The sequence below is a fragment of the Haliotis cracherodii genome, unplaced genomic scaffold (genome assembly GCF_022045235.1).
Source record: "Haliotis cracherodii isolate W230 unplaced genomic scaffold, xgHalCrac1.p SCAF_6, whole genome shotgun sequence".
NCBI lineage: Eukaryota > Metazoa > Mollusca > Gastropoda > Lepetellida > Haliotidae > Haliotis > Haliotis cracherodii.
Genome location: NW_027266319.1, coordinates 58,832,678 through 58,844,313, shown reverse-complemented (window position 1 = coordinate 58,844,313; position 11,636 = coordinate 58,832,678). Strand labels below are relative to the sequence as shown.

Here is an 11,636-nt window from a genome sequence, read left to right as displayed (position 1 = left end):
TGGGGAATCGAACCCGTGTCTACCACGTGATGAGCGAACGCTTTACCTCCTTCGTCGCGCAGTTAATGGAAGACCTCGGGCTTCTGCAAATGATAATGCCCTGAAAAAAATAGCGTTACCGTTATAATATACTCACCTTCTATACATGTAAGTACGAAGTAGGAATCTTACCCCATCCTTGGTGTTAGTTATGGAAGCGTATTGGGGCCGCAGTCTAAAACAAAAGTATATCTACGTTTTCGTCTTGTTTGTTTGTCGTTTAACGCCGCAATCAGCAATATTCCAGTTATATGACGGCGGTCTGTAAACAATCGAGTCTGGACCAGACAATCCAGTGATTGACATCGTGAGCATCGATCCACGCAATTTGGATACGATGACATGCATCAACCAAGTCAGCGAGTCTGACCACCCGATCCCGTTAGTCGCCTCTTACGACAAGCATAGTCGCTTATTGTGTAGCTGTGTTTCGGCGACTGTTTTCAGCCTCAAAAGGTTTGATAACTTTTAGCTCAAATCCAATTTTCAAGTGTATGCTTTCTTTTACACGGCAGTAAATATATCACGTATGGTATTGTAGCTCGTCTAGCATAATACTGTGTTACGTTCAACGCAATATCTTAGAATGTGAAAGGGGCAGAGATGGTTCGATGGCCTATACAGCACCGCAAATCGTGAAGCACGGTTGCCTCCCTTAGCCGAGACAAGATCCGCTGATCACCGGATAGAGTCCTAGACATGAGTATGATTCGTTGCTTCGTCATCAGTATGTATTGTACCCGTGATCGCAGACGGCCTACTGTAGGCTTTCCCCCCTTTCATCTTCAAACGATATATAATCAAAGAACTGATATTAATCAAGAGTGGTATTCACACATAGCTGACCTGCTTCTGGCCGAGATTCCAGTTGGAACAACTTACATATGTAGATTATGCAAAATAGTTAACGAAATGAGTTATGTTGAACGACAACACACGCGAGAAAATTGTAAAAATTGTGACATAAGAATAACGAGCTGATTCTAACGTTTTGCCGCGTCATGCATGTTCAAATCTCTACTGGGTCTAGGAACGCCGAATGCGTTTTGGCTTTAATGCTTCATAGAACAGGAGCGATATGGGATTTTTGTGTGTGTAATTTAACGTTACATCGGCAGTAGATCAGCCATACTGGATTTTTGTGAAATATTTTACTGATTATTTTGTATTAGAAACAATGTAACATATGCGCATTTAATTGAATATACATCGCATATCTGTATTCAAATGAAATATAGTGAAATGAAATGAAATAGGATTGGGATTTGGGTGAAATTGAGATGATTTGAGAAAACGTCCAAAGTTGATAGGTACTATATATCATGGGAAACATATAAAGGAAACACCGGATTGTTATAACGACATTATTTTCTAGCAGCAGGTTTAAATTGCATCCATATTACACGTATAACAAATCTATACTTGAAGTAATACATTGATATCAATTAACCTATTTGCAAATGGTTTTGTATATTTTAAAAGTGTCGCAAAACATTAAACTCAGTTATGGCACAAACTGACTTCCGGTTTTCCAGGCATGGTATGAAAATATAACTCACGAAATTAGGTGTCTCTTACTTTGGACTGGTCGTCCTGTAATGATATTTGGGGTTGCTGAGCATATGCTTTATTTTTTCAGTTGTTTCTACCGTAACATGTTTCAGTACGTTTACTTTTCATTCCTGTCAGTAAACAAAAATTGATCTTGAACTTGAAATATGACGATTCAAAGTGCCATGTACACCGGTCATTATTCTGTTAATCTGTGTGTATATTGATGATGGTTATTTGTGGAAACAAGTACAAACAATAACATAATCTCATGTTCTGTTTTTTTCCAAGTACAAACAATAACATAATCTCATGTTCTGTTTTTTTTCCGAGACTTTCTACGATATCGCATCCAATTTGATTAACGCAAATGTTGTAATCTATGTCTTATTTAAGCTGATGGGGTCGTTGTCTGCATAGGTACTAGTCTACAGGTCTGTACCCCAGGTACGTTTCTGTATACAGAAATGTACCCTAGCCAAAATCAGAATACAGAAGGGTACAAAGGATGAGTCATTTCTGCCTCTGGCACCTTGAACGCTTACATATACGACACGTATTAGACGCCAAAACAAGGTAAAATTAAACATGGCAGGACACATTAAATATGGATGGGAACTGTCATACTGTTGTATAAGATGCATTCCAGTGTCGTGTATCAAAAACAAGCATAACTAGTGTTGTACGTATAGTACTCTAATATACCACTGTGCTCTGCATTATCCAGTATGCACTCGCAATCAGCTGAACGAGAACTACAACATGAACCGATTTCAGTTTTGGGTTGAGGAATATGAACTTGTCCGCTGTTTCGGGAACCGGGTACCTTTCTGTATTCTGATTTTGACAAGGGTACATACGTGGGGTACATATCTGCAGAACCCGTACCGACAACAACCATTTCAGTGTTATTTAATGAGTGTTATAAGTTACAATTTCTGTATTTATTTTCAGCACTGAATAAACAAAAGAAGCCATGCCGTTTATGAAAGGAGCGGCGCCTGTCCGGCGCACACTGCAGTATCTTCAGCGTGGGCAGCTTGTGTTCAAAGACACAGTGCAGATCATGACAGTCAATTACAACACTGGACAGAAAGCAAGCAAAGGCGCTTAGTAAGCAGAGAGTGTTGGACCTTAAACACCCTCTTTTGTCCATTATAAATACCCTGGACCCATCCACCATTTGGGTTGATTTTGAGGCTGATCCAGCATTAATAATATGTGTCCAGTCAAATGTTTCGATAATTTTGTTTGAAAGACTGTCGTTGGGTCTTGATGCATAATTTTGTATTCACAGTGACTTTGTCTTCTGGCATCTGGCCCAGATCCAGTACAAGAACCCATCAGTCCAAATAGTAACATTCAAGAATATGACACCATCTCCCTTCCTGCAGTTCTATCTCAGTAAGTGACATTTTCATGTGCCATAGCTAACCATTGCTGTCTGTCTGTCTGTATGTATGTATGTGCTTATGTCAGAGAGATTTTTATATTTGGGTGACCAGAGACTTTTTTTATCTGCATTTGATCAATTATTATCTTATCATGCTAAGAGATTTACGGTTGTATTTCTTTCTATTTATTTATTTATGTCCACCGTGATACAATTGGAATATGGTTCAAAGCAGTGTTAAACCCAACTCTCTCACTCTGTTTATTTTTTCAATCAAGCATGGTAGAGCGGTTGTGGTCAGTCATCTTTTGCCCACAAAGTAGAAAACTGTCGCCTTATATACACATACTTATCTGCATTAGTATCCAATTGCCACTGTCTAATAGCTGGAATATATCATGCGGTGTTAATCAACTAACAAAGAAATTGTCTGCATATCCCAACACTGTAAACACCGGCTTTTCATGTACTGGTGACAAAAGTCCCCGTTTTCAGGGTCTAGATTTTCGAAACGATCATAGCCCTAAAATTATCATAAAGGTATTGTAGGGAAATCGTAGGCTATCGTAGCCTATTTTCGAAACTATTATAGCCCTAAGATATCGTAAGATTGTCATAAATCTAAGATAGCCCTATACCAGGGTCAGAAATTGGCACTAGTCCTGTAGTCCTTACCAAACTGCCCAATAGTTAGGTATCATAAGGACTAGTAGAAATTTTTAAGGCTTTTGCTATATGTTATCATTACAAGGACTAGTGGACTAGATATGTTAGTTTCTACCCCTGTATACCTGTTGTAAGTTTATCTTATCTTCATCCAAGATGGCGGCATACTTTGCCATAGATATTTTGCCAAACAATTAGTCTGCTTTATGTTCAAACATTGACATTTCATTTTATTAAACTGTGATTCAAATTGATACTTCGAAAACAAGAAGAACGCATAAATGATTTCGTGTCAGAAATGTTCTTAATCGCGACCATTTGAATGGTGTATGGTACCAGGATGACATCGTTTGAGATCATGGTCTACCCTTTGTGCAAATGCAGGGACGTCACATCACGTTGCATTAGAAATATGCCCAACCACATGCTGCAGACCTTTTTACTGCAATTGCCAGGTGTTTTTCCAGACCTTTCCCCCATTGTACATTTGGGGGGGCACGGGTGGCCCAGTCGTCTAAGCCGCCACGATTCGCTGTGCAGAGTTGCGTCCCTTGGGCACGCCAGAAACCTATGATTGTGGGTTCGAATCCCGGTTCGCCCCGATTATGTTTCTAGGTTTGCCAGCACCATACCCGTGCTCGTGGCTTTCACGTCTGAGACATGCATCACTTCGGGCTTTCCTCCCACATTAAGCTGACACGCCGTGATACAACTGGAATACTGTTAAAAGTGGCGTTAAACCCACTCACTCACTCACTCACTCATTGTACTTTTGGGATGAGATTGACCAACACCTACAACAGGACCTGAACCAGCCGGAACCACAAGCTCAGTTGAACCAATCTTTGCTTGACATTTGGAACATTATTATGCCTCAAAGTGAGATTGACCAATCAGAGAGCAAACTACTGACCCCACATGAGCCCGTATACCATCAGTAAAAATCCAAGATTGTTGATACTGACCTGATATGAGACCATCAGTAATGGCCATCTTGGATTTTCAAACACCCACCTCACATATTTCACAAGGAAATTCTGGTACCGAAATTTGTTAGTTGACATTGTGATGTGCAAGGACATTAATCTGTTTCTAGATCACATTCGTGACTTTATTGATAAAGATTATAGTTAAAATTTTCAACAAGGTTTGGCCTCTAAAGTGTAAGATTTGAAGAGTAGTCTTCCTTTGACCCTTAACGTCAACGTACCGTTGTAAGTGTCAAGTTTTCATTTTGACATGACACTTGCGATATGGATACCAGAGAGTGTAAACTTTTCAGCATAATAAATTCATTATAGTGCCTTTAGTTGCTGACATTTGCCCAATATTTTTTTTGCTAGCCTAATAAGACAAATAATATTCCCCAGAGTGATTTCAATCCTCCGGTGTCTTCAATGCGCACTCTGCCCCGCCTGTATCAATGCAAAAGGTTGCAACACCCGATATTAATGTTGTTAATTCAGTTGTGATACCACCCCTCCTTTAGGCCGCTCTGTCTTCTGTTACTCTGTATGGGTTTTGTCTATGGATTTGATCATAAAACTTTGGACCAACTATTATGTCGTTTTTTAAAAAACAACATTTACACCACTTTATATGAAGTTACTTTATCCCATTAGTATATAAATGCTGGTATTAATTTCAAACGCATGAACTCTCTGAATAACTGATATCCGTTAAGTCACCTCCATCACAAAGAGCTCACTGTCATAGCTAAGATTTGTGTCACAAGTAAGGTAACATTGCAAAAGGTTTAAGACAGCTTCAAGAACAGTCATAATTTTGTCATAAGTTGCTAAGAATTGTCTTAGCTAAGACAGCTTCATGAATAGGCCCCCTCTTACACAGGACAGCATCTTGTGTCTATTTCTGTGAGGTTTATATATGGTTTTACACTGCACTAAATGGTACTTGTTGTTTCAGATGGTGGAAAGAAAGTTTTGGTGGATGTAGACACTCAAGATAAGGATGATATTCATGATCACGTCAAAAACATTCTCTGCAAATCATCGTAAGAGTAGCTCTTTATTCAGTTAAAACTTTTATGATTTTATCACTAGCCCATCTGACTAAATGTCAACTGAGCTTATTTTACAGCCTGTTTGTCTATTGACTGCTGTAGACATCTTTTCAGAAGAAAATAATGTCATTTAGCAATATGTAGCGATATGATGTTATTGGCCCGCCTGATAATCTACTTAACTTATAATCTTAATTCGATTCCATGCATATCATGTATTAACTTTCATCCACAAGTACACATAGGCGCACACTAATCCATTCATACACAGAGCCACATTCAACTTTACATGGTCACACTAAGTAACAGTCATAATATATTTATACATTCTGTGACTCTGTAATAATATAACAGCCTTCACTTTATGATATGCAACAACCACAACGATAACATGTGGCCTTGTTGCCATACAAATTCTTCTGGTTGTTATTTTCTGTTTTGTTTCTCAAGTGACGTCATATATATTACATCATTTCAAAAACACTCACTTCGCCATCTTGTAACTGCTGCAGTACACGATTACACGTACATAACAGTCCAGCGGGGTGGACTTGGGAGAAGTTCAGGCCGGCGCTGCAAGATCTCCTTGTCGCTGGAAGCCCTCCCAAGTACCTTCTTATTCATCTCGGCTCAAACGACTTGGGGGGGGAGGCGCAGTCGTCTAAGGCGCGGCGATTTGCTGTGCTGTGCATAGTTGCGTCCCTTGGGCATGCCAGAAACCTATGATTCAGGGTTCGAAATCCCGGTTTGCCCCGATTATGTTTCTAGGTTTGTCAGCACCATACCTGTGCTCGTGGGTTTCACTGAAGTTGTAAAGATCTGAGACCTGCATCACTTCGGGCTTTCCTCCCACTTTAAGCTGACACGCTGTGATATAACTGGTATAACGTTAAAAGCAGCGTTAAACCCAACTCACTCACTCACTCAAACAACTTGGGTTAGATAAAATGCAGCATACTCTATGGGGACATCTACGAAGATCTGCTGTATGCAAGACTGGTACTGCCTGACATCACCCTAATCTGGTCCTGGATGCTGCCACAGCGCAACTGGCGGCAAGAACGTAACTTGAAGGAGCTAGAACTGTCCAGGAAAAACCTGAACAGGCGTGTTTGCGAAACATGTCGCAGAACTACAAGGTCCATTCTTTCAGTTTTCAGGTATTCTTAAACTTTGGTAGGAGCAGGGGAGAGATACACATTACATCATTACCAATTTAATAACATTTAATTTCTCTCCCTGTAAAGTTTATTTAATTTCATTCATTTGAATGTTATTTTGTTGTTTCTTTCTCAGTTTGATTTGGGTAAGGTGTGGATGGCCTAGCACCTTTGGTGCTCGGTGGCAAGGTTTGGACGGGCACTGGACCGATAAGGTTTCGCTTGTATGCTAGGGTGCATGCTTGAACAGTGGGAGCCCATTCCAGCCCTCATGTTTCCGTGGGTGGACACAAATGCATATAGCTGATCTGCTGAACAGTAGAGAGCACATGGTTTTGGCTGTTGCTGCTGCTGTTGGGAGTTATCTCTCTTTGCTCGGTCAAGCGTCCGTCTCCGCCTTCCACACCTGGCCTTTTCATATCCAAATATTCTCTTCTGTTATCATTCTGTTCCATTGTCTATAACAGGTCGGCCGATAATGCACCAATAAAGCTGAATCTTGATATGCCTGTCCCCTCTTGTGATGTCATCCCCTTTGGTAATATCTTCAATATGGCCACAACTGTTTAAGTCTATTAATCCTCCGTGGTTCTTCAAAATGTAAAGAAAGTTGTATATATCTGAATAAATAGATTGCAACTGATTCCGTGGGATTTGATTGGCTAACCAAGCAAATTTTCAATTAACTAAAAACAGCCACACCCACTAACAGACTGCTCTTTCTTGATTGGTCGATAATGGAATGGGCAGGGCTTGTGTTGCTTAATTCTTACGAATCCTCTATCTCTATTACATCATTACCATAACTCACATATTTTGGCTGCTATCACACTATAACTAAGATTTCCCACAGAAGTCCTCTTCACTGTCAACATGATTAGTTGTTCCCCTAATAGCACATACAGCTCTCCTCTGTGCCAGGCAAGAAAAACATCACTTAGAATTATTAACAATAACAACTATTGTTTTGATAATTTCGCAATGATTTTGTATTGCTGATTATCCAAACAGCCAGTGAAGTTGTTGATGTATTTATGTATTAAGACTTGACTTCAATATGTTTTTGTATTAATGGAGTTATAAGTGTAAAAACACGGTGTGCACTCTTTGCACATTTTTTTACGTTTATATCTCCATTAACGCAAAAACATATTGGAGTTTAATTCATGTATCTAATGTCTGTCCCTCTTATTTCAGGGACACACTGAGGGCTGAAGCTCTTGCTAAGGCAAAGACGTCTAACCCGGCCAACTTTGGCATGAGCTCCACGAGACAGTGTATATGTGAGATCCCTGGACAGGTGCCCTGCCCCGGATGGGTACCATTGAAGAAAGAACTGAGAGGAAAATACAAGTTTCAGAAGAAAGATGTGGAAGAATCATAGCAACTATAGTTAATGTGTGTGTTTGTGTGTGCAAGATGTCATCATGGACAGAAATGTACAGAGAATGGTTAGCCACAGAAGATGGATTAGTAGAATAAAGGATGGAGGCGTGGCCTGGTGGTTAAAGCGTCACACGTAGGCCTGGGTTTGTTCCTCACATGGGTTCAATGTGTGCAGACCTTTTAGACCAATAGGAGTGAGTGAGTATGGTCTTACTCCGCTTATAGCAATATTCCAGCAATATCACGACGGGGACACCAGAAATGGGCTTCACACATTGTATCCATGTCGGGAATCGAACCCGGGTCTTTACCGTGACAAGCGAATGCTTTAACCACTAGGCTACCCGACTGCCCCTTCTCAATAGTAGAATAAATGGCTTTAACATATGGCAATTTCAGTTTGTGCTGAAACCTTTGAGGTTAGTAGCTCAAACACTAAATGAATGGCAGAAACCTATGATCAATGGTTCGAATCCTTTTACTTATTTGGATGGTCAGGTAACCTAGTGGTAAAAGCGTTTGCTCATCACGCCGAAGACACGGGTTCGATTCCCGATGTGGGTTCAGTGTGTGAAGCCTATTTCTGGTATCCCCAGCCATGACATTGCTGGAATATTGCTAACAGCTGCATAAAACCATACTCACTCACTGACTTATACTTATTGGCACCACTCTGGGTCCCACCCACATCAAGCTGACATGCCGTGATATACTAAAATACTGTTCAAAGCAGCTTTAAGCTCCACTCACTCACTCTCTCTAAATTGTTTCTATTTTCTATCTAATGCAGCAGATTGTAAAACATGATCAATATAATAAGTTCAACAACTAAAGTTGGACAACGAGACTTGGTGGTTGACATCTTTGAGTGCTAGTCCTAATGTCAGGTGTGCCAATGTTAAAGTGACAGATATGTGTAGGAAGTGAATTATCATACACAGCTATTAAATTCTTTGTAGTGTAATAAACTTATATCATCATTTACATACTTACATGTTGTTGTTTTTACGAAAACATGTGTTTGTGTGAAAGTGAGTTAGATATGTTTAGAAACGAGTTGAAAAGGAAATGGGATATTATTTAGCTCACCTTGATAAGCGTCTTTGTCAATATTGCTGACTGCATAGTGAAACAAAGTTCACTAAATCACCCTCTACATTTAATATGGCCTCACCCCAAAACACCTTCAAATGTAGAATATTTAAAAAAGTTCTTACACTGTGAAACAATTGGAACTATGGTGTAAAATTATGAACATATTAGGTTGTTTGTGACACAATTATACCAGGGTTACATTTTCTCAAAATGTCTTGATATAATCACTGATTTTCTTATATTGTTAAGACAAGCTTGACATTGGCCTGCTTGGTGCAAAAGAACAAGATAGTCATGGGGGTTCTATTGTTTATGCTTCTGTCCTGAGTATCTGGAGATAAAAAGGTAGAATGTTATGTTCTGGTGTTAAAACAGACTTTTACGACAAGCATGGGTTGCTGAAGACCTAACCACCCGGATGTTCACAGGTATGGTACATAAGACACTCAGCAATATTCCAGCTATATGACAGTGGTCTGTAAACACTCAAGCCTGGACCAGACAATCCAGTGATTGATATCAGAGCTCCAGATAAGCTGCGTATCTGCGTGAAATATGCATCAGAAATGCAGAAATATGCAGTCAAATAACATCCAAGCGTATCAAATACGCAACGAACATTACAGTTACGCTACAAAAATAAAACTTGTGCGTATCATCACAATATTGTGAAGTAACCCTGCGTATCCGATTAGCAAATCAGTAACTTATTTTGAAATTATAACCTGGCATTCCGTCAACCTTGCCAAACTCCACAATGACACTTACATCATGATCATTTGCCATCACACTTTCTTGTGGAAGTATCGCGGTATATTTGAGTCCTATAAAGCTCTGGAACCCCCAGACACCAGTTTGGAGGGACTAGATGAATAGTGTTTTTAAATATTTAACTTAAATACCCACATGTGTAAAAACTAGTGGGTAACAAAAATTTGAATACCCAGATAGAATTATTGATACCCAATGATTTTAAAATGCATGGGTAAAATACCCACAACGCCAAAAGCTTTCTGGCGCTCTGGATATCATGAGCATCGATCCATGCAGTTGGGATACGATGACATGCATCACCCAAGTCAGCGAGTCTGACCATCCGATCCCGTTAGCGGCCTCTTATGACAATCGCCTTTTACAGCAAGCATGGGTTGCTGAAGATCTATTCTACCCCGGATCTTCACAGATCTAATGCACACAGCACACCAGACACATGAACTGACTCACACGACAGTGATACATATACTATGAAGTGTGCAGCAGCACCCTTCTGTGAATCTTCCCAGTTGAGAAAAAAAAATGGTTGTTTTTAATCTCTGGCTTCTTCTCGGCTGTCTGACACCGGCCGCCCGGCCGTGATTTGAATTGCTTACTAACGCAACTGAGCGGGACAAAAGACTGGGCTACAGTCTGCAACGACAGCGAAATAAACTTGGAGGCAATATTTGTTTTACGCAGTTTTGAAGATTTACCCGTGGTTATCCGTGATCTATGAAGATTTTGTCAAAGGGCACATGTTAATTAATTTCTTCAGCCTAAACAAACAACCAAAAATAACGACGGAAGCTCATCGGATGTAGTTATTTGGAAGTACCCCTGATGGTTATAGTTTAATAATAATTAAACAAAATATCCCTGCAGTGAAAGCATTTTTGGATTTCGGATTCCGCGGATAATACGACTACTCCGTTGTTGTCATCCACGTTTTCTGGTATAACCCTACACTTGTGTATTTGTCGTCATTCACTTGATGCACAGTTAATGAATTTATTACAGGTATAATTAGTGGTAGCATCACTCAGACTACCTGATAAAGCTTCCCATTCGGCATTTCTTGTGTCTGGGGTAATTATTCAATCTAAATCCAGGTTTGATGTGAGGTGAAATGTGTGTTATGTCATATGCACGTGGCAGCCCAGATAGAGATGAATGATCAGTTGATTTACTTTTTGGTAAATCAACGGATCATTCCTAGCCATAAAAGGATCAACAGAAAATACGTTGATTGATTAATCACTGTTATTTTGCACAGTAAGTGTTTACATGTGTAGGGTTTACTAAAACAAAGGGAATACACTCATAGCATGGCGTGAAGTGCCGATGTAAAAACAACATACTTTGTTCAAAGGGTTAACCGATAATACGTTGATTGATTGCTCATTGTTATCTAACTGAATGGATTTTTTAAAGAACCGTGGACATTATGAAAATAGTTGTCACGTGCGCTTTCCCCAGCTGACCTTTGAGACTTGACAACTATGATTGAAACACCTGAAACAAACTAAGTGATCAGTTGAGGTGAGGTGAAATGGGGTTTAACGTCGCG

General features: G+C 39.8%; 1 protein-coding gene across 2 annotated transcripts; it reads left to right on the top strand.

The window, feature by feature from the left end:
• Positions 1-1,549: 1,549 nt before the first annotated feature.
• LOC139445323 (small ribosomal subunit protein mS25-like) lies at positions 1,550-9,153 on the top strand. 2 transcript variants are annotated; one of them, XM_071226446.1, is made up of 5 exons: positions 1,550-1,579; positions 2,545-2,703; positions 2,888-2,994; positions 5,576-5,663; positions 8,030-9,153. In XM_071226446.1, the coding sequence occupies exons 2-5, from the start codon at positions 2,567-2,569 to the stop codon at positions 8,214-8,216; spliced, it is 519 nt and encodes a 172-aa protein (XP_071082547.1). In that variant the 5' UTR covers positions 1,550-1,579; positions 2,545-2,566; the 3' UTR covers positions 8,217-9,153. The 2 variants fall into 2 exon arrangements, with proteins under 2 accessions (XP_071082547.1, XP_071082546.1); XM_071226445.1 differs by lacking the exon at positions 1,550-1,579 and adding an exon at positions 1,589-1,702.
• The last annotated feature ends 2,483 nt before the right edge of the window (positions 9,154-11,636 follow it).

Bases quoted from the DNA above. Each gene is read 5' to 3' on its own strand.
- LOC139445323 (XM_071226446.1), top strand. From the start codon at position 2,567: ATGCCGTTTATGAAAGGAGCGGCGCCTGTCCGGCGCACACTGCAGTAT. The intron at 2,704-2,887 runs GTAAGCAGAGAG...TTGTATTCACAG, and splicing joins AAAGCAAGCAAAGGCGCTTA to TGACTTTGTCTTCTGGCATC. The intron at 2,995-5,575 runs GTAAGTGACATT...TTGTTGTTTCAG, and splicing joins CTTCCTGCAGTTCTATCTCA to ATGGTGGAAAGAAAGTTTTG.